This window comes from Haliotis rufescens, unplaced genomic scaffold (genome assembly GCF_023055435.1).
Source record: "Haliotis rufescens isolate VD_foot unplaced genomic scaffold, xgHalRufe1.0.p SCAF_19, whole genome shotgun sequence".
Lineage (NCBI taxonomy): Eukaryota > Metazoa > Mollusca > Gastropoda > Lepetellida > Haliotidae > Haliotis > Haliotis rufescens.
The window spans coordinates 12,939,957-12,967,368 of NW_025963879.1; the positions used below are offsets into that span (position 1 = coordinate 12,939,957).

The 27,412-nt window shown below is 38.4% G+C and overlaps 1 protein-coding gene across 2 annotated transcripts; it reads left to right on the top strand.

The window, feature by feature from the left end:
- Positions 1-393: 393 nt before the first annotated feature.
- LOC124138905 (NFX1-type zinc finger-containing protein 1-like) lies at positions 394-17,899 on the top strand. 2 transcript variants are annotated; one of them, XM_046505802.2, is made up of 4 exons: positions 394-543; positions 9,252-10,144; positions 10,328-16,182; positions 16,809-17,899. In XM_046505802.2, exons 2-4 carry the CDS (start codon positions 9,525-9,527, stop codon positions 16,994-16,996), a joined length of 6,663 nt encoding a protein of 2,220 aa, XP_046361758.2. In that variant the 5' UTR covers positions 394-543; positions 9,252-9,524; the 3' UTR covers positions 16,997-17,899. The 2 variants fall into 2 exon arrangements, with proteins under 2 accessions (XP_046361758.2, XP_046361756.2); XM_046505800.2 differs by having other exon boundaries at positions 395-543; positions 9,252-16,182.
- Positions 17,900-27,412: the final 9,513 nt, after the last annotated feature.

The window sequence follows — 27,412 nt, forward strand, 5'->3', positions numbered from 1 at the left end:
TCCACCAGAGTTGGCTGTGACTATCCAGACATGTGTACAGCATACACAGCACGTAACAGGTCATCTGGCGCTTGCGCAATGCCTAGTTTATCGACTTCCTTAGTTACCCAAACTTCCGGATAATAGCGCGTGTCAGAATTTCACTACACGAGAACGCCATGTGCATGTACATTTTACATGTTCACGTATGTAATAAAAACACGTCCGTTATATATGCCTTCTATGTGTTTGTCAGTCATTCTTATTTCAATTACGCTGCTAACACGATGTCAGATTATTTGTATTGGGACGATTCCGATGTTGTTTTATCGGAAATGTTGGGTCTGGATAACGGATATAGTCTATGCGCACAGCGACTAAATCGAAGCTAGACATCCATTTATGGGCACTGCCATGACGTCGTCGGAGGTTTTCTCAGAACAGTATTGTTATTCAGGCAATAGGATGACTACTGCTGTGCAACCATTTTGAATGTTGTGCATACCTTCGAAACACTGGTAGTAAGTGAGTTAGTTAGAGGCGACAAGTGTTCAGTGCTGCCAGGTAAGTGGCCCCAATGTTAATTTAGCGTTCCTTCGTGAAAGTGACGTGCCAGTAGGTAGATCAAATTGCATATTTCATCCTCCCCATGTGTACATAATTGACAGATGGAGTGGCCCCGCAAAACGACAGCAATGCAGAAACCGAAATCTTGCGTTAATATGTGTCAAGGTGTATATGTGATGCATATCTTCGAACCTACGGTATAAAACGAGTGAGTAGTAGTGAAAACAAGAGTCATCTGAAGATGACATATCCCCCTGACGTGGCATGTCGGTAAACTGTGTGTACCTTCAAATGTAATTAGATTGGCAAGGAAATGTTTTTCCTTGATGCCAAAACCAGAAATATAATGAAGGTTATTAAATATTGGTTCATGTAGCTCACTTTCTGGTGATCTCATGAAATTTACTAGGTTATGTAGCTCACATCATATATAGTATATGATATCGGTAAATAGTACACCTTAGAAAAAAATGTTATTGCATGTATACGGCAATAGTATTTATTTAAGCCTACCATCATTTATGAATGGCTATCCAGGTGATCTTGTGATCTGACCAGTAAAAATCTCAAAATAGCAAGAGGCACTTCTACTCAGCCTGATTGGTAAGTGTACAAAGTTTGGTGAAGCTAGGTTGTACGCTTTAGGAAATGTGCTCCGGACAAACAATGATTACAGACGGGCGGGCGGACGGACATACTGATGGCTATATCCCCCCGTCATTATATGTCGGGTGGATAATGAGAGAGCCGCATCACCAGGGACTGAAGAGACGGACGGGGTGGCATTTTGATTGGTTATTTCAATGCGTGGTGCAATATCGGGGAATCCCCGCGCTTAAAATAGGTCAGCGAGTCTGACGCGAGTGTAAATACTCTACATACAACATGAAATATCTCTACATTATCACTAACATACATATGTGTCAGTGTTAACAATGGGAAATCAAATAATTAATAATACACCGCATAAATTACCAAGGTCGGAAAACACCATGCATCTTGAATGCATGTCTATCGAAGTCGGCGGGTTAACCTACACGAAACCGTCAGTTACAGCCTTTCAGCACCCAAATCGGCTTCCCACTTTATGTTCTAAACATTACATTCCTCTTCCACAAACAATTATGGATAAGGGGTCATGTGGCCCTCTGCCTCTCAGCTGGTGACTGCGGACAATGCTCAGGTCCAAGGCAGCATAACATAATGAAAGCTCCTAAATACACAATACTTTCTTTCCGTTTGTTGGCTTGAGCAAATGTATCACTATAACAACTGTACGTATTAAAACAATTGAAATATAACAAAACATATCTCACTTCTAAATTATGTCTATGTATTATTTAAATTATGGTGTATGATAAAAAACAGTTTCTTCGGCAAAACCAATGGCATATAAACAAATGTGTATCAAAAGGAAATTGTGCCCCGGCTCAAATCATACAAATATGTTTAGTACCTGACTACAACCTACTTGTGTACCATATTGCAGTTTTTTATCACAATACACAATCTCACAACCGGTTCAAACGTTTTCCAGGAAACAAGAAATACCTCTCAGTTAATCCCAAACACTCGCGATGGAATACACCTGTTCTAGCTTCTGTTGAAACTGCATTTAGTCTAATTCACATATATTGAAAATCCTGCGGTGCCGTACCTTTGTCCACGCTTTAGTTTCTCTAGTCCACTTGTCACTTTGGTATAGACAAAAAAAGAAAAACTCACTATACACTTTGTACAATTTATACACTTTATAAACAATATACACTTTATACACTTTGTACAATGTATAAACTATATACACTTTATACACTTTGTACAATTTATACACTTTATAAACTATATACACTTTATACACTTGGTACAATTTATACACTGTATAAACTATATACACTTTATACACTTTGTACAATGTATACACTTTGTACAAGGTATACACTTTATGAACTATATACACTTTATACACTTTGTACAATGTATACACTTTATAAACTATATACACTTTATACACTTTGTACAATTTATACACTTTATAAACTATATACACTTTGTACAATGTATACACTTTATAAACTATATACACTTTATACACTTTGTACAATGTATACACTTTATAAACTATATACACTTTGTACAATGTATACACTTTATAAACTATATACACTTTATACACTTTGTACAATGTATACACTTTATAAACTATATACACTTTGTACAATGTATACACTTTATAAACTATATACACTTTATACACTTTATAAACTATATACACTTTATACACTTTGTACAATGTATACACTTTATAAACTATATACACTTTATACACTTTGTACAATTTATACACTGTATAAACTATATACACTTTATACATTTTGTACAATGTATACACTTTATAAACTATATACACTTTATACACTTTGTACAATGTATACACTTTATAAACTATATACACTTAATACACTTTGTACAATGTATACACTTTATAAACTATATACACTTTGTACAATGTATACACTTTATAAACTATATACACTTTATACACTTTGTACAATGTATACACTTTATACACTTTATAAACTATATACACTTTATACACTTTGTACAATGTATACACTTTATAAACTATATACACTTTATACACTTTGTACAATGTATACACTTTATAAACTATATACACTTTATACACTTTGTACACTTTATAAACTATATACACTTTATACAGATTACACACTTTATATACTTTATACATTATATACAATTTATACACTTTATACATTGTAAATATATACATTATATACAATTTATACACTTTATACATTGTAAACATGTCATTATGTCACCGAGTCAGTATCGTGTAGTCAATCGCCAACAGTCAATATGTACTCTCACATAATTCTACATAATAATAGATAGCAGGAGAAAGTTTAACAAGTACTTCATTACTAGTTTGATAAAACTGATCTTGGTACATACAAATATATTACGTTTACTGTTCAGAGTGCTGTTTACATACGAATGATCCATTTCGCCAAGTTATTCAGCATGAAAACAGTAATATATCACAGTATATATTATTATTGGTTGTACAGTTCATGTTCTCTATGAATAATAATACATAAATATAAATATTTGCAAGTCACTGGAAATGTTCAGCAAAACTACAATGAACATTCTTCAAACAAAAAGTAATACAAGAAGTACTTCTACAATAAATTAAAATTGTTTGTTATCCCAGCTTTATACTGGAAATAAGTATACAATAGTACCGGTAAATAAATATTGGTATGTCAGCATTATAATGAACAGTGTCTCAAAATAGCATCTAGGATTCCGATAATATACATTTGTCATTGCAAATAACTACGTCCACACTAAAGTCCTACTTATACCACTTCTGTTGTGATAAATATACATAAACATAAATACACATCTTTCATAACTCGAAAATTCACCAGCTGACGCCTTCAAGTTTACAATCCCTTCTAATGTAGTGAGCGTTGGTCCAAGTGGGAGTGGTAAAACCTATTTTGGATGACATGATGGCCGAGGCAAAGAATGACAAACGCATCTCACAGCTGTTTACACGAAACTCCCATCACAAGAATGTTAATATTTTCTTGTTATTACAAAATTTGTTTCCTAGAGGGAAACTATGATAAAGGAAGAAAACCCTGTTTGATGAAAGTGTTGTCAGCGCATGCAAGAGTCCGATCAAACAGACTAAACATACTGAAAGAGTAGAAAAGTGTTGTACAACAAACCCAACAACATGATCGTCTACATTCCTTAATAACAACACTGAAATGCCAGGGCATGGGTAAGAAACTATTACAATCAATGTTGTACAACAAACCCAACAACATGATCGTCTACATTGTCTAATAACAACACTGAAATGCCAGGGCATGGGTAAGAAACTATTACAATCAATGTTGTACAACAAACCCAACAACATGATCGTCTACATTGTCTAATAACAACACTGAAATGCCAGGGCATGGGTAAGAAACTATTACAATCAATGTTGTACAACAAACCCAACAACATGATCGTCTACATTCTCTAATAACAACACTGAAATGCCAGGGCATGGGTAAGAAACTATTACAATCAATGTTGTACAACAAACCCAACAACATGATCGTCTACATTCTCTAATAACAACACTGAAATGCCAGGGCATGGGTAAGAAACTATTACAATCAATGTTGTACAACAAACCCAACAACATGATCGTCTACATTCCTTAATAACAACACTGAAATGCCAGGGCATGGGTAAGAAACTATTACAATCAATGTTGTACAACAAACCCAACAACATGATCGTCTACATTCCTTAATAACAACACTGAAATGCCAGGGCATGGGTAAGAAACTATTACAATCAATGTTGTACAACAAACCCAACAACATGATCGTCTACATTCCTTAATAACAACACTGAAATGCCAGGGCATGGGTAAGAAACTATTACAATCAATGTTGTACAACAAACCCAACAACATGATCGTCTACATTCTCTAATAACAACACTGAAATGCCAGGGCATGGGTAAGAAACTATTACAATCAATGTTGTACAACAAACCCAACAACATGATCGTCTACATTCCTTAATAACAACACTGAAATGCCAGGGCATGGGTAAGAAACTATTACAATCAATGTTGTACAACAAACCCAACAACATGATCGTCTACATTCTCTAATAACAACACTGAAATGCCAGGGCATGGGTAAGAAACTATTACAATCAATGTTGTACAACAAACCCAACAACATGATCGTCTACATTGTCTAATAACAACACTGAAATGCCAGGGCATGGGTAAGAAACTATTACAATCAATGTTGTACAACAAACCCAACAACATGATCGTCTACATTGTCTAATAACAACACTGAAATGCCAGGGCATGGGTAAGAAACTATTACAATCAATGTTGTACAACAAACCCAACAACATGATCGTCTACATTGTCTAATAACAACACTGAAATGCCAGGGCATGGGTAAGAAACTATTACAATCAATGTTGTACAACAAACCCAACAACATGATCGTCTACATTGTCTAATAACAACACTGAAATGCCAGGGCATGGGTAAGAAACTATTACAATCAATGTTGTACAACAAACCCAACAACATGATCGTCTACATTCCTTAATAACAACACTGAAATGCCAGGGCATGGGTAAGAAACTATTACAATCAATGTTGTACAACAAACCCAACAACATGATCGTCTACATTCCTTAATAACAACACTGAAATGCCAGGGCATGGGTAAGAAACTATTACAATCAATGTTGTACAACAAACCCAACAACATGATCGTCTACATTGTCTAATAACAACACTGAAATGCCAGGGCATGGGTAAGAAACTATTACAATCAATGTTGTACAACAAACCCAACAACATGATCGTCTACATTCCTTAATAACAACACTGAAATGCCAGGGCATGGGTAAGAAACTATTACAATCAATGTTGTACAACAAACCCAACAACATGATCGTCTACATTCCTTAATAACAACACTGAAATGCCAGGGCATGGGTAAGAAACTATTACAATCAATGTTGTACAACAAACCCAACAACATGATCGTCTACATTGTCTAATAACAACACTGAAATGCCAGGGCATGGGTAAGAAACTATTACAATCAATGTTGTACAACAAACCCAACAACATGATCGTCTACATTGTCTAATAACAACACTGAAATGCCAGGGCATGGGTAAGAAACTATTACAATCAATGTTGTACAACAAACCCAACAACATGATCGTCTACATTGTCTAATAACAACACTGAAATGCCAGGGCATGGGTAAGAAACTATTACAATCAATGTTGTACAACAAACCCAACAACATGATCGTCTACATTGTCTAATAACAACACTGAAATGCCAGGGCATGGGTAAGAAACTATTACAATCAATGTTGTACAACAAACCCAACAACATGATCGTCTACATTCCTTAATAACAACACTGAAATGCCAGGGCATGGGTAAGAAACTATTACAATCAATGTTGTACAACAAACCCAACAACATGATCGTCTACATTCCTTAATAACAACACTGAAATGCCAGGGCATGGGTAAGAAACTATTACAATCAATGTTGTACAACAAACCCAACAACATGATCGTCTACATTCCTTAATAACAACACTGAAATGCCAGGGCATGGGTAAGAAACTATTACAATCAATGTTGTACAACAAACCCAACAACATGATCGTCTACATTCCTTAATAACAACACTGAAATGCCAGGGCATGGGTAAGAAACTATTACAATCAATGTTGTACAACAAACCCAACAACATGATCGTCTACATTCCTTAATAACAACACTGAAATGCCAGGGCATGGGTAAGAAACTATTACAATCAATGTTGTACAACAAACCCAACAACATGATCGTCTACATTCCTTAATAACAACACTGAAATGCCAGGGCATGGGTAAGAAACTATTACAATCAATGTTGTACAACAAACCCAACAACATGATCGTCTACATTCCTTAATAACAACACTGAAATGCCAGGGCATGGGTAAGAAACTATTACAATCAATGTTGTACAACAAACCCAACAACATGATCGTCTACATTCCTTAATAACAACACTGAAATGCCAGGGCATGGGTAAGAAACTATTACAATCAATGTTGTACAACAAACCCAACAACATGATCGTCTACATTCTCTAATAACAACACTGAAATGCCAGGGCATGGGTAAGAAACTATTACAATCAATGTTGTACACGATCTCAAGACAACGAATGAGAACAAAGCGTATGTCAAACAGAAGGCATGGTTGAGGATTTCGATCGACGTGAATGTACCTGCAGCACCTGTGAAAACTGGTCTGGATGTGGAAGAAATCGTGAAGAAATACCTATTTTTAAGTTTAACAAATGTGATCATACAGTGTGGAGATTCACCGGAACGCGCTATTCACCTGTGTATAAATATATCCATAAGTTGTGAATATTTTGAGTGAGCTTATTCAGATATAGACACGTTAACGCCCAGACCTGTTTGAGAACTATGACATCAGTGACTATTCATCAGTGACTATTTCACCAGGGAAACATAATAACACCCGTTTGATAATTTTTCAGAACTGGCTGTAGTTTCTCTTGCATCTCTCCGTTTTTAATACTTAACACCATGTCACCACACAAGAATGTGGAGTTTAAAATATAAATGCTCTCACCAATTGTAGCATTTTTGTTATGCCTTGTTCCAACTCTGGCATCCAAGATAACCTTTTCTAAAACCATACCACAATACTAATTGTAATTTAAATGTAACCATTGATACAACAGCAAAGTATATAGATATATAAGTATACTTGTTCCTATAAAAAAAAAACAGTTTTCTAAATTGCATAAGCTATCACTTCTTTGACCAATCATTTGTTTTTGTTTACAAAGCGACACACTCATATTGTAAAACAGCCACCTAAATCATTCAGCGACTGACATGTGTAAGTGTATCACTGGAATAGTTATTTGACCACCATTTCATTGCATCCCCTGCTACTTCGCGTCACACGATGTGACTCCGTTGTTTTAGTCAATCTTGAAAAATACAGTATTCCTGTTCACAAGTTATCGGGGTATTGTAGACATGTATCAGCATGGGGTCAGTGCCATGTAGATATGTATCATGGGATAACATTTATACTAAGTTATCTTATAATAATTAGATCTACATCAAGTGCTTTTATGAGTTATGGTGGTGTAATATTTATACATCATTTCATATAATTATAGTTGACCAAGTAATAAATATCATTAGGTAAAATGCATATATAAAATATCAGTAGTTTCAGTTAAAGCTGTTTTAGATGGTTGCTAGCCTAAGGTAATGGGAGCGCGTCTTCTAGACATACTATTCAATAAGACAAGAGTTACGTCTACATAGTTTAATTGATTTGAAGCTTTTAGATAAATGCTAGCCTAAGGTATCAAGATCCCATCTCCCAGACAAAGGATATTTATTTAAGTATATCTGTCATCACCTACCGGGGTATATTAGAATAACATTACTTCAATTAAGACTCATTAAGGATTAGCCCCCATACAAGCTCGTCTATAGGGCATTAAGGATTAGCCCCCACACAAGCTCATCTATAGTGACACCCTAATCTCTTTCAAAGCATCCAGTAAATATGTCAACAAGATTAGTGCCAGTCCAACAGGATAAACAGGATTTAGTATTCCCCTCTGTCTAGCCATCCATTTAGCTTAGGACACAACCCATCGTGTATCAACCAATCACATTCCTTGTTATTGTTTAAATTTTTGTTAAATACATACTGTAGGCAGGTTTTAAAGAGAGAAGGGGTTTGACTCTCTTACCAAGCAGACCTCTCTCCCACAGCCCAGAGTGTGTACCGACTCTCTGTGGCACCCTCAGTTATTATCTAAGTATATTGTAAATTGTTAATTGTTCTTGTAAATAAAATTGTGATTAGTCTCCTGTGACTCTGGCTCTTTGCTGACTAATTCCCCAAGAAAACCAGCACGTCATTTGGAAGGTATTGTTCACCCAGAACAGTTCCATGATATATGTATGAAGGAATATCGAGATAGGAGAAAGTTAAGAATGGGCTTTGCGTACGTCATATCTGGCTGTATATTGTTAATACACTTGGAACTCTATTTTCAGCCTGTAAACTGGAGAGATGAGCATGCAGTTTTTGAGAATAAAAAGAAAATTTAGACAAGAGGCAGAACAGATTTACAAAATATACTAACACATAGAAAAGTTGCTGATTAAGAAAGAGGCTACAGGATAATAAAACTGGTCTTTAACCATCTGGTGATGACAACGTAGTTACTGAACAAGGGCACAGGGGAGTCCCGGACTACATTGTGAAGCCCGGAGCTGCTTGAAGAAGATTTATTGCTTGACCAACCTATTAAGCAGGAAGTGTATCCGATGGAGAATGGACCAAGAAGCAATAATTCAAATACTTCAGATATAAGCTGTGAAGTAGATAGTACCGATGATGATGTTTACTCTGACGAAGACGTTGCTGCCTGTAATGAGATAGCTGACGCCATTGAAGAAGGTGAGATTGAGGAGTTTGAAGAAGGTGAGCTGGATGAGAGAGAATTTGATGATCTCGAAAATGTTAGGAGTTTACATGACATGGAAGAAAATGCATATTCGGAAAATCTACAATACAGAGGCTCTGTACTTGAAGTGGGCTGTAACTTAAATACAATGGACAGTAGGATTGCAAAACATCAGACCGACAGACAAACATCACGCAAGAAAACATCACAAAGTTTGACACGTAAGGACGTGTCTTATTCACAAGGGGTACGTAAAGATGGACACAAGAATCCTCACAGAAAAGGGGAAACATACATGTATGGAACCATATCCAAAGACAGAAGACAGTCTTTGAATACAGATAGTGAACAATCACTGAATAGAACTCTCAGACAACCACCAAAGGGAAGTAGAGCTTGGAAACCAGAGAAGGATGGAACTATGTTATCAGAGGGAGCCTGGCCTTCAGCGGAATACTCAAACAAATCCCAAGAACACATGCGAACACCAGAGAGGCCTAGAAGCAGATCATCAGACAGAAGTAGACAACCAAAATATTTGAATCGATATCTTGATGATAGATATGCACCAGGGAGAAATAGGTCCAGATCACCAGGTACAGCAAGGCCACCAGAGAAGGTTAGAAACGTCACATCAGAGAGAGCCTGGTCTCCAGAACACAGGCGAACACCAGAGAGGCCTAGAAGCAGATCATCAGACAGAAGTAGACAACCACAATATTTGAATCGATATCTTGATGATAGATATGCACCAGGGAGAAATAGGTCCAGATCACCAGGTACAGCAAGGCCACCAGAGAAGGTTAGAAACGTCACATCAGAGAGAGCCTGGTCTCCAGAACACAGGCGAACACCAGAGAGGCCTAGAAGCAGATCATCAGACAGAAGTAGACAACCACAATATTTGAATCGATATCTTGATGATAGATATGCACCAGGGAGAAATAGGTCCAGATCACCAGGTACAGCAAGGCCACCAGAGAAGGTTAGAAACGTCACATCAGAGAGAGCCTGGTCTCCAGAACACAGGCGAACACCAGAGAGGCCTAGAAGCAGATCATCAGACAGAAGTAGACAACCACAATATTTGAATCGATATCTTGATGATAGATATGCACCAGGGAGAAATAGGTCCAGATCACCAGGTACAGCAAGGCCACCAGAGAAGGTTAGAAACGTCACATCAGAGAGAGCCTGGTCTCCAGAACACAGGCGAACACCAGAGAGGCCTAGAAGCAGATCATCAGACAGAAGTAGACAACCACAATATTTGAATCGATCCTATCATCATCATCCCAGACCTGAACATATGCAGAAGCATTCACAAGAGCAAAACAGAGGCACCAAACGGAAGCATTATGACACAGTACCTGAACAATTACTGCAGTGTAAAAATAGGACTGATAGAACAGCTCGACAGAGGATTCAGCACAAGAAGAAACGATCGCACAAAAGTGGATTGGTTGGGACCATATTCTTTCTCAGCAAACCTTTCCATCAACCCAATGATATAGCAGCAACACTTGCAAATCGAAGTGAAGAACTTGAAACGTATCTCTGTAATAATGAAATATGTCCACACATTGTTTCTCTCGTGACTGTACTGGAAAAGTGTTCTAAAGCAACACTTTGCCATGAAAGCAAGCTGAAAGTCATGTATGTGTTACGAACAAGGAAATTTTTTGAAAGGAAAGATATCATTGATAAACTGAAGGATCTTCAATCATTTTCAGATATGGAATCAAGTCTTGCGTTTGTGATCGAGTTATTGACACTCATGAAAGCAATGATACATGTAGTTCAACTCGAAAAAGGAGATATACTGATCAGCAAATCGCTTATAGAAAGCAGTCCTCAAATTAAGGATGAGAAGTGTGAGAGACTCAAAGACTTGTTGGGTGAGATATCAGAGCTTTACAGGAAACAGAATGAAATGCCTCCTGCCTCTAAAGCCATGGATGAATATCCTGTCATACATGAGCCTATTTTACCAAGCATTGACATGATAAAGTCTGGGGAAAAAAACAGTATTCCTAAGCACGGCATATGTATACCATTCGCAAGTGAACAACATTATGTAGCTCACATGTATGCAGTCTTCAGAGAGGATTTTGTACAGCCTCTGGTAAATGGGATAAGAAAGTACATTTCTCATACAGAGAAACGATCCATGGAGCGATTTTGGAGCACTGATGTTAAGCTGTATGAGAATGTACAAGTCATTTCCAACGCCATACAGATAGATAATGGAATGACACAGACGATCCAATTCCAGTCAAACTTCCACAAACGGTCATATATTCCCTCAGTGCTTCAGTATGGTGCTCTACTCTGTTTATCACATGATGGTTTCCAATCTATTCACTATGCAACAGTCGCTAACCGAGATGCAAATAAACTATGCAAAGGACAAATAGACATCAAGTTTGTGGAGGATAGTAATTTGCCAGAACTCCTTGAAGTGACATTTGTTATGCTTGAGTGCAGGGCATTTTATGAAGCATATTCTCATTCACTAGCATCATTGAAAATAATGGCCCAGGATTTAGAATCTAACAAACAAGTTCTTCCTCTAGGAAAATATTTGACTGGACAATCGCAAAATGTTTCACATCCTTCCTATCTGGATACATGTGATGAAGTGTCCTTTTCATGTCTAAAACACTATGGAGACAAAACTCTGAAACCACAAAATTCTGACACCGCTCAGGTGAGGAAACTTGAATCATGGCCGTGTTGTGCAGACATTGGCCTGGATACATCTCAGTTGGAGGCACTTAAACTGGTGCTTAACAATGAGATTGCTTTAATTCAAGGTCCTCCTGGAACAGGGAAGACAATGATGGGAATCAGAATAGCTGAAGTCCTTCTTTCCAACAAGGTCATGTGGCAAGGTCAGAGCCCTTATCCACTGATGCAAACCCACAGGGCAGACTCTGGACTCCACCATGAAGGTAAGGGCCCACTGCTGTTGGTTAGTTACACAAACCATGCATTAGATCAGTTCCTGCAACTGCTACTGAACTCTCCAGTCATGGATAGTTGCCAAGACCAAGACATCATCAGAGTTGGTTCAAGATGTGAAGTTGAAGAACTGTTCAGATTTGCCCTGAAGAAACACAGACGCCGTCAACCATCATGTGCATATAACCAAAGCTTTGGTGTTCTGAAAGGTATTGAAAAAGACATTGATGAATTGAGAAAAAGTCTATTATTGTACCAAACATCTTTAATTCACGAAGACAGTTTCAAGGTCAGTGAAATATTATCTTCATTCCATCATTCACAATTTGAAGAATGTAAGTATTATGACAGTCCAAATAACAATAGCATATTGTGGGAATGGTTGGCATTGCCAGACAGTTTGAGTTACACTGAGTGTACAGCAGATGGGTCCATCTTTCAAGAGGAGTTTATACTTGCAGAGGATATTAGAAATGAAGACAATGAGCGTATCATTGATGACAATGATGACTTTGTTTCACCACATGGAATTACCACATCACCATTTGACCTGGAAATTGCCCTGGACTTCCAGCAACTGAGGAATGATAGATATTTCTCACACTTGTCTGAAAATGGCTGCAGACAGATCATAAAAGGGATTACAGAGCTGTTGGCTTTGCAGGACAACATGACATGTCAGGAAGTAGGAACCATCTATGATATATGGGAGCTGGATGTCCCTGATCGCTGGAGATTGTACAGGCACTGGGTACACCAAGCTACACATCCACTTAGGAAGAAGCTCCGATGCCTGGAACAAGAATATGAAGCAGCATCTCGAAGATACTGTGAAGCTTGTAGTTTGCTGGACAGTAGAATTATGAAAAGAGCATCACTTGTTGCCATGACTACAACTGCTGCAGCACGTTACACAAGGACTCTGCAAGAAGTTGGCGCTCCTGTTGTCATCATAGAGGAAGCAGCACAGGTATCCGAACAGCATGTTCTTGGTGCTCTATCACCCTCCTGTCAACATTTGATAATGATAGGTGACCATCAACAACTGAGGCCAGCGTTCAATGATTACTCTCTTGCCAAGTCCCATCATACTGATGTGTCACTCTTTGAACGCTTAGTCCGAGGTGGAATAACTTTTCAGCAGCTTGAAAACCAGCACAGAATGAGACCAGAGATATCCCAGCTTCTGGTTCCACATATATACAAGACGCTGAAAGATGACGAATCTGTCTTCTGCTTCCCCGATGTTCGTGGCATGGCAACTAATGTGTATTTCCTTACACACGACATAGAGGAAGACCATGATGAGGGATCTCTGAGCCACAGAAACAAATACGAAGCAGACTTCCTGACAAAGTTGTATAGACACCTCAGACTGCAGGGGTATCTATCCAGTGAGATAACTGTGCTAGCATTGTATAATGATCAAGTTCAGGCTTTAAGAAAGAGTATTAGAGACACTGAGAGGGATTGTTTATTACTGCAAACACAGAAAGAGGAGCAGATGAATTCTGAAATCGAGCCTACACACAAGACTGCAAGGAATTCTGGTGTACGAATAACATCGGTGGACAATTTTCAGGGTGAAGAAAATAAAATCATTCTACTCTCCCTTGTTCGCAGCAATAAGTCAGGTCGCATAGGGCATCTCTCAGCATCAAATCGGGTTTGTGTTGCACTTTCCAGAGCAAAGGAAGGACTATACGTTATTGGAAACATGGAATGTTTGAGGAACGCGTCTCCTCTGTGGGACAAAATAGTTACCAAAGCTGAAGAAAAAGGCATCTGTGGAAAGTTCCTGAAACTTAAATGTTCCAAACATCCAGAGAAAGTGATGGAGGTTAAAACTGCCAAAGATTTTGACCAATACTCAGATGGTGGATGTGATCAGGCATGTAATGCACGTCTCAAATGTGGGCACAGGTGTAGCAGAAGATGTCACCCCGATGACCCAGAACATGCAAGACTATGTATAAAAGTGGTTGACAAACATTGCAAAGAGGGACACATTCAGAAAAAGAAATGTTGTGAGGAAATTGCTAAGTGCAAAGAAACCATTAACGTCCAGCTACCAAAGTGTGGTCATACGGCAAAGAAGCCATGTTTCAAAGACGTTGGAGACGTACAATGTGAAGAAAGGTGTACAGAGATAATACCATGTGGGCATGTTTGTCAAAGAAAGTGTGGACAGGTGTGCAACACGGAAGACAACTGCAATGAACTTGTCAAGAAAACCGGAAAATGTGGACATTCTTGTCAGATTGCATGTTCCCAAACAATTCTGTGTAAGATTGAGTGCCAAGCACAGCTTGACTGTGGCCATCCTTGCAAGGGCACTTGTGGGAAATGCCACCAGGGTCGTTTGCACCAGCCATGTAGGAAGAAATGTGAGAGGAAACTAATATGTGGACATATCTGTAAGGCATCCTGTACTGATGTGTGTCCACCATGTCGACAACCCTGTGAACAAAAGTGCGGCCACAGTAAGTGTGGTTACAAATGTGGGGATAGGTGTGTTCCATGTAAGGAACCATGTAGGTGGAGATGTAGAAAGAATTGTAACAATAGATATGAATGCACCAAGCTTTGCTCTAAAGACTGCAACAGAAACCGGTGTAATATGCCTTGCACCAGAACTATGCCTTGTGGTCACAAATGCACAGCTTTGAATTGTGAGAAATGTGTCTGTAGAAAATGTGAAGACCAGACACATTTTGAAATCTTCTTTGGTACTGAAGATGAACCAGATGCTGTGTTCTACAAGCTACCAGACTGTAATCACATCTTTGAGGTTACATCTCTTGACATGTACATGGACAGTGAGAGTGAAAGCATAGGAATGAAAACATGTCCAAAATGTACTTCTCCTATCATGACATCAGAGCGTTATGGAACTTGTATCCGTCAATGTCAAAAAGAAATGGATGTTGTCAAATGCAAACTACTTTCCAAATCCAGTGAAATGGCTAAAGAAAAGAACATACTCACCCAAGAATTTTCAAAAATTCACAATCAAGAACATCAGAATATATTTAGGAAACAGTTAACTTCAACCAGAAATACCGATCAAGTAGCTAGTCTGTCAAATCAGGTTGGGTTCTATTTGAATGTCAGAAGCACTGAAGACAATTTGGACAGTATCATGTCTGAAGATTGCCTTGACAGAGTCAAGGTCCAGGGCATGAAAGACGAACTATCTTCTTTAATGAAATGGGTTCTTTTAAAACGTGTCAGGTTCAGTGATCAGGAACTATCAGAGTTTAAAATGGAGCTCACTAGAATAAGACTCTGCTACCGATATCTCCTTGTGCAAGATAAGCTTTCAGCTGTAGAAGTTTCGGATGAGAAGCGCAAGTGTGTGGAAGACTCATCAGAAAAACTCTTGAGTGGGCAGAAGCTGTTGCAGGAGGAGCTGGAAGGCCTGGAGGCGGAACTGAAGAAGCTGGAAGCTGAATATCCTCGGGTAGGGCTTGGCATTACAGACGAGGAACGTATCATGGTTCTCCAGGCGATGGGCTTTAGCCAGAAAGGACACTGGTACAAATGCAAGAAGGGTGAGTGACTCTTTACATGCATTTTAATTACCTTATTTTCCCTTTGTACTGGTATCAGACCTATCTACAAACTGACATCTTGTTTAACGCTAGAGCGACAAAACCTATTAAAATAATCATAAGAAATCTCTACCAAAAGCAGAATAGACTGTACTGACGAAATCAACTATGGCACAACATGAAATAGTGATGATAACAGGTGTTTGCGAAAAGTGAGCGCATCATGCCCCAGCGGCAGCATCCGTCATAAACACATGCAAAGGCAAGTAAACTGTTCACCTGAAAAAACATGGAACATGTTACAATACAAAATAATGGGGGGGGGGGGGGGGGGGGGGGGGGGGGGGGCAGTCGTCTGCAATTCACCATACAGAGTTGCGTCCCTTGGGCACGCAAGAAACCTATAATCGTGGGTTAAAATCCTAGTTCGCCCCAAATATGTTTGTAGGTTTGTCAGGACCATACCCGCGGGTTTCACCAAAGTGGTAAACGTCTAAGAACTGCATGTGTTTGACAGTGGAAAGGGTCTTTTTTTGTTTTAGTTAAATCAAGATTTGATTATTTTGATATTGTTGTGTACGTATAAATGTACTTGTTTGGCAAAATCTCCAGTGTGTGTGCTTCAGGTCATGTTTATGCGATCGGTGAATGCGGTGGTGCCATGCAGGAGAGCAAGTGTCCTGAGTGTGCCGAGACTATAGGAGGAGCACGTCACCAGCTCAGGGGAGATAACTCCCTTGCTACCGAAATGGATGGAGCACAATTTGCAGCTTGGTCTGATCAGGCCAATATGGCTAATTATGATTTGGATTAACATCCTACATAGAAAAACTACAACAAAAGGGAATGAAAACCAACAACTAAGAGGAGATAACTCCCTAGGTAGTAGACAGGTCAGAAGTGCTTCTTAGTCAGATCACATACCTCATACTTCTCTTGCATCTATGACCATAAATAATCACATTGGATAGATAACCCCAAGTAAAGATAGTAAATAAGCTCAGTTAAAATATAATATTTTAATTCCACTTCTTTGGTAAGTCACCGAAACAATAATGTAGTGTCCTGCATGCCACTTTTTAGACAATGAGTGTTCTAAGAGTAAGTATTCAGAGCAAAAATGACGTGTAGTTTTAAAAGATGCTTTTAGATTAATTACCGTTGGGCGAATCATGACAAACATGCCAATGGTTTTAACAAGCCAGATACAACAAAGTATCCAGTTCAACAAGTGGTCATGTACAAAAGAAGTGGGTGTGGTGTACCAAGGTAACAAACGCGCCTGTATTAGTAACATGAAGGCTTAGTCCATCATAACGTATGTAAATTTTGCTGTGCCAATTGACTCATGTTAGTGACAGCAACAAAGGGTTGAGAAATACTCGCCATGCTTCTGTAACATGTTATGCTTTAAAGGTACTGGACGTATCCTGTTTGAGTTTAAGGATTTTTTTAAAATCATACCGAAACTGCCCATGACCTGGTTGAATAGGTGCTGGTGTTGTACATCTATTGTTACATTTCTGTTTTATCGTGGTTAGGGTGTTTTGTTAATTTACACTAACCTGGTTGATTAGACGTTAGTCCTATGCTGGATTTGCAACCACGAGGAGACATGGGTAAGGAGAACTTGTTAAAACAGGGCATGTAGACAGTATTAACTTGTTCAAGCACCCCACAAGCACACCCACAGTTCATACCGTATGGTGCACCGTGATATAACTGCAATAACGTTCGAAGCGACCCTCAGCCCACCCCATCCCCCATTTCACACCCACTGAGACGATATGGCACGGAGGAAACGCTTGTGTACATGTTAATTAACAGTGAGCATTCATGACAAAGCTCCTAGGCTCTGCAAGAATGATCCTGAATAATAATTTGCACATGGTAGCTGCTAAAAAAGCAGCAACTTGAAGTGCTGTCTATTTTGTCGGCACAAAAACTGTCAGTAGTATTTTAACTCATCGTAACCAAATATGTTTTTGTTAACTATTGTAATGTTTGATCATGTGTATACCATGCACTGTTTGTTGTTTAGCTCACCTGATTAAAGTCAAGTGAGCTGATGTCATGACCTGCTTGCCAGTCGTCTGTCAGTGTTTGTTCTCCTCAGAGTCACATGATCAACCAGTTAAAACTTGGCATGCTTGTCCCAACCAGGTGTGACACATGGATTTGTTCAAGAGGTTTAAATCCGATTTTTAATGTGGCTACTGACGCTTTTGCATGTAAGCCAAACACTTTTCCCTTAGAATATTGAAAATATATAAAATTGAGCTACAGTGCCGCGGCTTTTATTTTTATTTTTTGCATTATGTAAATACTGTATAGATAGCTTCTGTTGAAATGTTTGTACTAGACACATATGGCAAGAAGCAGATTGCCAGTAAGGATAAGAATTTATGGATGAACAACTTCTTTATTACAATTAAGAGCGACGTTTCGGTGTAGGTTCCAACACCGTTATCAAGCAAGTGATTTACAGAGTACTTACTTACTTATATTGGAGATTTTACGTGCGCTTTCCGACTGCAGCGTATTTCGCACACGGGCCCGGCCAAGCCATTTAATGTGTTTCCGAAAAGGGGAAAAAGTTGTTTGGCAATCCAGTAGGGGTGTTTTAGTGGTTGCTTATATAGAATTTTGGAAATTTGGAAATTTGGAAAAAATGCCAAGAGGGTTTGGGGGACGAACTAAGGGACCTGAGTATGGAAGTTTGTTAGTTTGATTATGTGGTCTGGTTTTGGTAGTTTATTGGGGTATTAAATGCGATGTATTAGTCCTGTTTTGATTAAGTATACGCCTAAGGCTTTGATTTTTTCTATTTTATTTTGTGGGTTTAGGATTGCTTCTAGAGTAAGAGCCTTATTTAGATTTAGGGTGGTTTGTAGTGTAGTTCGGTGTGTTAGGTAGTGGGTGCAGTGTATGAGTGCGTGTTCTGGGGTTTCTTGTTGTTTGCAATGTGGGCAGGTTCCTGTTGCGTGTTTTCTTATTATTTTGAGGTGGTTATTTAGGTTGGTATGTCCTGTTTGGAGTTTAGTAATTACTCTGTCGATTTTTTTGGACGGATGTAGAATTTTTGGTTTGGTTAGGGTTTTTTTGAGAACCTTTTTGATTTGGCTATTTGAGTTTTGATATAGGTTATGCCATTTTTTGGTGATTTTTTGTTTGTTAACACTTTTAATTTCTGATTTGGAGATGGGTAGGTTTAAGCTTATTTCTGGGATTTTAAGGGATAGTTTAGCTGCTTTATCGGCGTTTTCATTGCCGTATATTCCTACGTGGGCGGGGATCCAAATGAATACTATTTGTTTGCCTTGCCTTAGTTAAATCATTTGAGCTTTTTAGTATCTGATTTATTAGTTCAGGGCGGTTTTGGGTGTTTTTATTTTGGAGGGCTTGTAGTCCACTGAGCGAGTCGGTAAGTATTAGGATTTTTTGTTGTTTTTTAGATTGTTGATTATGAAGGACTGAGTGTAGTAGGCAAGTATATATACAAGTAGGAGGCAATGTTTATACAGTAGAGTAGATATTGTTATACTGGAGTAGAGAAGCCTGTTATGACCACACAAGGGTAGTGATGACAATCATCGGTGAAGTCAGTGCCATTAACAAGGGATGAAGCCAGTAAATAAACAACGGGATTATGGCTGATTGGGGTCTTTGATGAGTTGATGGTACGCCGGGGGTATGTAATACCCTTGGTCACGGTTGATTGAGGGCTAAAGTCTTTTGATGTTGATGGCTTCTTGTTGAGGTTTTTTTATTTGCACTTTTGATTTCATTTCGGAAGAAAACTTTTTTGATCATACAGAGAATCGTTTGTTGTTTTTAACAAATATTTACTATTACTTATTTTTGCTCTCATTGGTACAGAATGTACTTAGATGTAATATCTGGAAACTTGTATACTGTGACTTTACTGTTTGTGTTTGTCATAAATATATTAATATATGTATGTACAGAGCTACAGATTAATTAAGTACTTGTACTATATCCATTCATCTAATACCCCGTTCAGATGCACCTCTATACATGTGTGTATATATGTGCATACGTGTGTAAATATACATACGTGAATATATACTTGTCATGTGCACGCGTTTACTCATTTGCGTATATTTACACAAGAAGCAAATTTGCCTTGTGTCTGGAGCAGGTGCAAATGTAAATGTCAGTTTGCACTGTATGTATATGTTGCAATGTGCATGTTATGTCAATGTCAAAGGATGATCTAATTAATATATCCGATGATTTGTCAACACCAAACAAATTATCGACAGCTCAACAGCAATAGCTCTCTTAGAGGAGAATGTGGAGGCTACTCTTTGTATATTTTTGCATATCAAAGATTCATGTGTTAATTTTGAAGTTATTGGGTTGTGCCGGGTTGTACTATCCTGGGAAGTGTCGTCATATGTTGTTTCAAGGAGCATATCTTGGTACAATAAATGTCTGAAATAATGTCTTTTATGTCAGAATTCATCTCTTGTTTAAAATACCCCCATGAACAGGACTGGCATAGAAATCTTCCAAATGGCAGAAAAGCTCGCTCATATGCCTTATTCAATGTGTCTTTGGCAACATAATTCCAGTAATAAGTTGTAGAGAGGCACTTGTCCAGTAGTTCTCCTCCCCAACCCAATCGGCATCTATTCCAAATCTCAAAATTCCCAAATTCTATATAAGCAACCCCTAAACCCCCCTCTTGGGTTGCACAGACCACTTTCGCCCCTTTCGGAAACACATTAAATGGCCTGGCCGGGCCCGTGTGCGAAATACGCATCAGTCGGAAAGCGCACGTTAAATCTCCAAAGTAAGTAAGTAAGTAAGTGTCCAGTTCTTATAAGCTGCTGAAACTGGGAGGTACGCTAACATTCCACGAAATGAAAGACAATGTTATGTGTGAAACGATGGATATCACTTCCTGTTTGTCTGCTCTGGTTATACACACGGAAGGGTAAAACACTTTCCGAGGAAATATTGCCGGTATCTCACAATCATAAACTTAATATCCCTATGTCGACACAAGATTGTAATGTAATTCAACACTAGGCTATGTAAATCTGCCAGTCAATGTCACTTCGCAGGTCAGTGTTGAAACGATTTATGTATAACTGTCTCCTTATCGATACAAGGAAATCAAGCATATTTTTATGTACACGTCTTCTGTTCACAAAAAGTGTCAAATTTGGGATTGCAATTTACGGTTTGGGTAAAAACTATCAACGTGTTTGTTGGTCTTTTTTGTATCTAATAGCATATTTATCTCATCGAGTGACCTGACAAAGTTGATGTTTTAATGAGTGGCTCGGGTGTATTTATATTCTGACTGATCGCCACAATCTCACTCTGAAACCACAATCTCACTCTGAAACCACAGTCTCATGGGGCAGAGTGAAAATATATAGTTCCAGCATAGAGTGGTACTTCACCCGAGTGAAATATTGATTTCTTATTTTCATTTACAGTATTTAATCACTATAAACATTATGCCAGTCAACTTAACATTGTTTCCTATTGTTAACTCTAGTACGTTGTTTGTTGTATGAGCTTTTCGTTTTCTCACCTTTGGTGTTTTAAGTTGGTTTTTTTCTTACTCATATCAAATACGTCAGTAATATCGTACAATACAAGATAGGATATATTAAAGTATCAGTTACCTTTTCTTTTGTGTATGATATTGCACAAGGTGGCACGTTGGCCCAGTCGTCTTAGGCGTCGCCATTCGTCGTGCAGAGTTACGTCCCTCAGTCGTGCCAGAGTCCGATGATCGTTGGTTCGAATCCCAGATTCGCACTGATTATGATACTTCGTTCACACCAAACTCCTGCTTGTTATTTCACCAAATTGGTAAACATCTTAGACTTGCATTCCACTCACGTGCATTAAGCGGACACGTTAAGCCGTGATATTAATTAAATTCTACCAATCGGTGGTAAACCCAACTCACGCACTCACCTATTTATATTTTGGTCTCTCTTTGCTCAAAGAATTCCAGTGAAAATATAACAGTGTATTATGTGACACTGTATCTTTGTTATTTCTTACTTTGCGTTTCATAAGTAAAACTTTACAATGTGTATGTTAATGCTGTTATATTGTTTTGCAAAACATTCACTTCTCAATGATACGCGTAGTGGAAGTAATAATTAACAAGAAGGAAGATATCAGTGTATTTCTAGTTGAGGTTCTTGGAATTTTCACATAATATAATAACTAACGTATCGTTTATTGTGGAATTGTGATGTATCATTTGTGAGCTACCAATGTGTTGGTTCTTTTTTGTAATTGGTAAACTTCTTTGACTTGTATTCTTTTGATCTCTCATTAAGCGGACACGCCGTTATGAAAATTAAATACTATCAATAGGCGTTAAACCCAACCAAAGCACTCACCCATTGATATACTACCAACTCAAACCGAGGGAACAGATGAATGATTATTGTGTAATGACGGTTAATTCCGAGTGTGTAAATCAATATCTGGTGTGTCCACCACGTTAGGCGATACATGTACACCTTGATGGCATACTGTTGAGCCACATTCCTGGTACTGGGTCTCTGGCGTGCACTCTCCACCCGAGAACATCCCACAGGTTCTCTATTGGGGACATGTCAGGGGACTTAGCGGGCCAGTCCAATGTCCGTGTGCCTTCTAGTGGGAGATATCGATGCCGACCTGGGCATGATGTGATCTTGCATTGCCATCTTGCAGTTTCAAATTTCTGCCGATAATTCTAGAGAATGGAGAAACAACAGGACGTAAACTTTCGTCAACATATCGCTGGTTAGTCAAATGGCCGTTCACAATAACAAATCGCCTCGCCTGTCATGTGTGATACCGCCCACACCATGACACTACAGACCCAAAACAAATAATGCTCAGGATTTGTTGCTGTAATACCACTCACCGCGACGTCGCCAACGTTTTGTGCCATCTGTGAATCATTGGAGCACCGCACGTTCCTTGTGTTACCTAGCCCACTCCAATCTATGCCGTCATTGTGCACGTGCAACACGTGCTGTACATGCATGATGTGAAATTTTATTGTGATTAGATGTTGTGTTAAGGTGCAACGCCACGGTATTGGAAACGTACGGTGGCCCATACCCGCCACTGGTGAGATCATTTTTCACTGTATACCTCTATATTTTGTCTGGAGGCGCCAAATACTTTTCATTTTCCCCTGTAAACGTCTATATTTTATCTCACCAGTGTAAGTATCTGGCGGCCGCCAGATAAAATATAGAGGCATACAGTGAAAAATGATCTCACCAGTGGCGGGTATGGGCCACCGTAGAAATGAACACCTCAACGATAGCTACATTCAAATCATCAGTTCCTTTATTTTGGAAGGTTCCCTTATTCTTTGTTGGTAGTATATTTTGAGCTCTTTTTGCTCAAAGAATTCCTATGTAAGATTTCAGAGTATATTATGTCACATTGAGATAAATGTGTCTCCTTGTTATTTGTTTGTTACTTTACTTTTCTTAAGGTTAGACTGCAATTTGTAACATCAATGTTTGTGTTGATTTAGTGTTTTGCATTACATTCACTTCTCAATTTTACCCACAGATGAAGTAATAATTAACAATTAGTGAGGTATCATAATTTTAGTTGAGGGTTCTTACGTTTTTCACAAAATACAATTACTATTGTATTGTTTATTGTTGAATTGTGTTATTATGTAATTTGTGAACTATCAATGTGTTGTTTTTTGTCTTATGTTTGGAAAATTAGTCACGCATAAATGTTAATCTATTATGCTTAATAAATTCTAGTATCAAAGTGAATGCAAGTCCTGTTGAATTCCTCTATATTTTCACCATTGTTAGACAACATAAGTAGTATTGTAGGTGTGACCCGTGAAGATCCAGGTTAGAATTGGTCTTGAGCAACCCATACTTGTCGTAAAAGGTGACCAACGGATCGAGAGGTCAGACTCAGAGACATGGACGTAGATCGATGCTCCTAATGGCAGTCACGGGATTGTCTGGTTCGGACTCGATTTAGTACAGACCGCCCTCATATAGATATACGTATGTACAGCCAAAAGAAAAAAGATAACAAAGGTGGATACATAACAAGGAAAGCCAACAGTTAATTGGCGCTAATAGGTTATAACAAGGAAAGCCAACAGTTAATTGGCGCTAATAGGTTATAACAAGGAAAGCCTACAGTTAATTGGCATTGCTAGGTGATTAGCAATGGACAATTGGACAATTATGATTATGGGTGGAACTATACTTTGTGCAGAAGGGTGAGCATGACAAAAGAAGGCATTGGCTAATCCAACTGACCAGTCTTGGTCTTCTATTCTTCTCCAGCCGCCTGAAGCTGTTGGCGTCTTTGGTGGTACAAAGTATGGACAATGTTTGTTTCCGCTACAATCAATGGTTACTTTTTTGCACCTCCCTGACAGAAATTCCATCTAAGAACCGGGTTTAACTCTTGTGCTTAATTTGTAAACCTTTCAGTATTTCTCAAAGAAAAATGTTACATTTAGTTTATACCCTTGAACCGTGAGGTCTATTTATTTGAAAAGGATCTTTCACAAAGGTTTTTGTTTGCCTTTAGGGTTTGAACACACACAAAAATTTCTTGTATATTTCAAACTAAAAATGTGCTTTTTCCTTTGACTTTGTTGATCTCCTCAGTTTTTCCCAAGCTATCTTGCTGTCACTCAAAGCATCCACAGGGATTTACATGATGCAGAAATGTGTGTCCAGTAGGCACAAATGTATAGAACAGACGCATAATGAACATTATTGCCTCCCGAGGGACGCATAGTAATATTCATTGTACCCAATTCTTGACAAGAAATATAAAGGTCCGGTGATTAAAGTAATGATCAAATCTTACTGTACTCTACACCATTTCATTACTTTACAGGACTCGCATATTTCCTGTATGGACCCTTAAATTAATTATTTGGGTCCCCTGGACCCTAGTTTTGTAGGTCAGAGTAAAAAGCTGCATCCATTTTTTGATTACAGCCCTCTATTCTCAAACAGCAGACACAGGGGCTCTGTTACACTTACAGATTTGGCTCTCTCCCTGCCACGTATATACAGATTATATACAATATCCTTCTATAATTAATTCAACTGCCATATTGAAATCATAATAATTGTAGTGTGTTTGTAGTCCTGTATATCATGCTTGTGTCCTTCTACGACCTGCGGGGCACGGGTGGCCAAGTCGTCTGCACTCACTCACTCACTCACTCTACGACCTGCACCTGAACTGGGAGGAACATCCAACAAAACATGTCTGGTTTGAACGATGATGTACTCGTAACTAACACGAGGTACACTTCTGTCACTTCTGATGCTGGGGAACATGACGTCATAGCGTAATAGTTGCACATTGCCGCTCACAAACCTAACACAATACTAACATGAAAAGCTTATAAAAAAATATCAAGACAATAAGAAACAAGAGTCATCCGAAGATGACATATCCCCCCGATGTGGCATGTCGGTAAACTGTGTGTACCTTCAAATGTATTTAGATTGGCAAGGAAATCTGTTTCCTTGATGCCAAAACCAGAAATATAATGAGGGTTATTAAATATTGGTTCATGTAGCTCACTTTCTGATGATCTCATGAAATTGTAATAACAATAACTTCGCAGATTCGCATATGAATCCATCAATTTTCAATGTAAATTGAAAAAAGAAAAAAAAAGAAAAATCTGTTAATAGCAAAGGCACCACTACATAACCTGCTTGATAGGTGTAAAAACTTTTGAGAAGCTAAGTCGTATGGTTCGGAAGATATCGTCCGGACAAGAGCACTATCCTCAAATTTCCTAAGTTCATCATATTTCCATGGAAACGACAAAAATATGAAATTCTAAAAATCTCTAAATAGTAAAAGGCACTACTTCTGAGCCTGATTGGTAAGTGTACCAAGTTTTAGAAGCTAGGTTGTACGGTTTAGGAAATATGCTCTGGACAAGAGCAGTACCCTCAAATTTCCTAAGTTCATCATATTTCCATGGAAACGACAAAAATATGAAATTCTAAAAATCTCTAAATAGTAAAAGGCACTACTACTGAGCCTGATTGGTAAGTGTACCAAGTTTTGTGAAGCTAGGTTGTACGGTTTAGGAAAAGTGCTCCGGACAAACAATGATTACAGATGGACGGCCGGCCGGCCGGACGTACGGACATACTGATGGCTATATCCCCCCGTCATTATATGTCGGGGGGATAACAAGTCTAAAATCGTTTGCAAACAAAATGATAGTCACTGAGGCTTAAGACAAAACCCTTGACAATATTCTCACTAAGAGTTGAGCACTTGATGAAAGGTCAGAAGGTGAACTTCTGTACCTTCAGCATCCTGGCATGGAGACAGAATAAAGACAACAACAATGCTTAAACTGTTTATTAGAAACTTAACAATGTTAACATCTGTCAGAAATATACACAGGTTGTGGACGGAGGAAACAACATAAAACACTGTATACATTTCATTCTCTAAATTCACTTTAAAAAAGTCGCTTTATGGCTGAAATAATGCTTATGCAATTTCAACTCAATTTCAAATAACAATTCTGGAATATATATTTCATATCAATTGTAATTATGACAAGGTTATAAACATGTATATATTAACATTCAAAGTTAATCGGAAAATGTATCACAGAGTATCAAATGGACTATATACCTACAGGTAAACTTAGCCACCACTTCCCATCCCCCTTCTCCCCTCATGAACGAAGCACGATTGTCTTGCTGGATCTAATTGTTCCTGGTGCTGAGGTCATTGTATTCATCAGCATGTCCTAACAGTGATATCAGTTTTACAAGCTCTGTAACCATGGTAACACATTCTCACGTTATTGGATAGATTTCAAAATACAATATTAAGAGGCAGAGTGAAAATCTACAATTATACACAGACACACCATGGAAACGCAAAAAGTACATGTATAAGTGACACTAAATTTAATTGATTTTTGTTCTCTTTGATTTCTTATGCAAAATTTTATATGGATGCGTATCACTATAATTGGTCATGTGACATTGTGGTAACCTGAAGGCTATATACAAATGGCTAATAACTGATCAATATCGTACATGTTTTCAGATGAAACTAAAATAATTACTTGATGACTTGATGACAGAAACTGGGCAGTCTGGACCTGCTTGTCCAAAAACCTGCTAGTCTGGGCCCACAGATCAGGAAACCCTTCCGGTCTTTCACCTGCTAC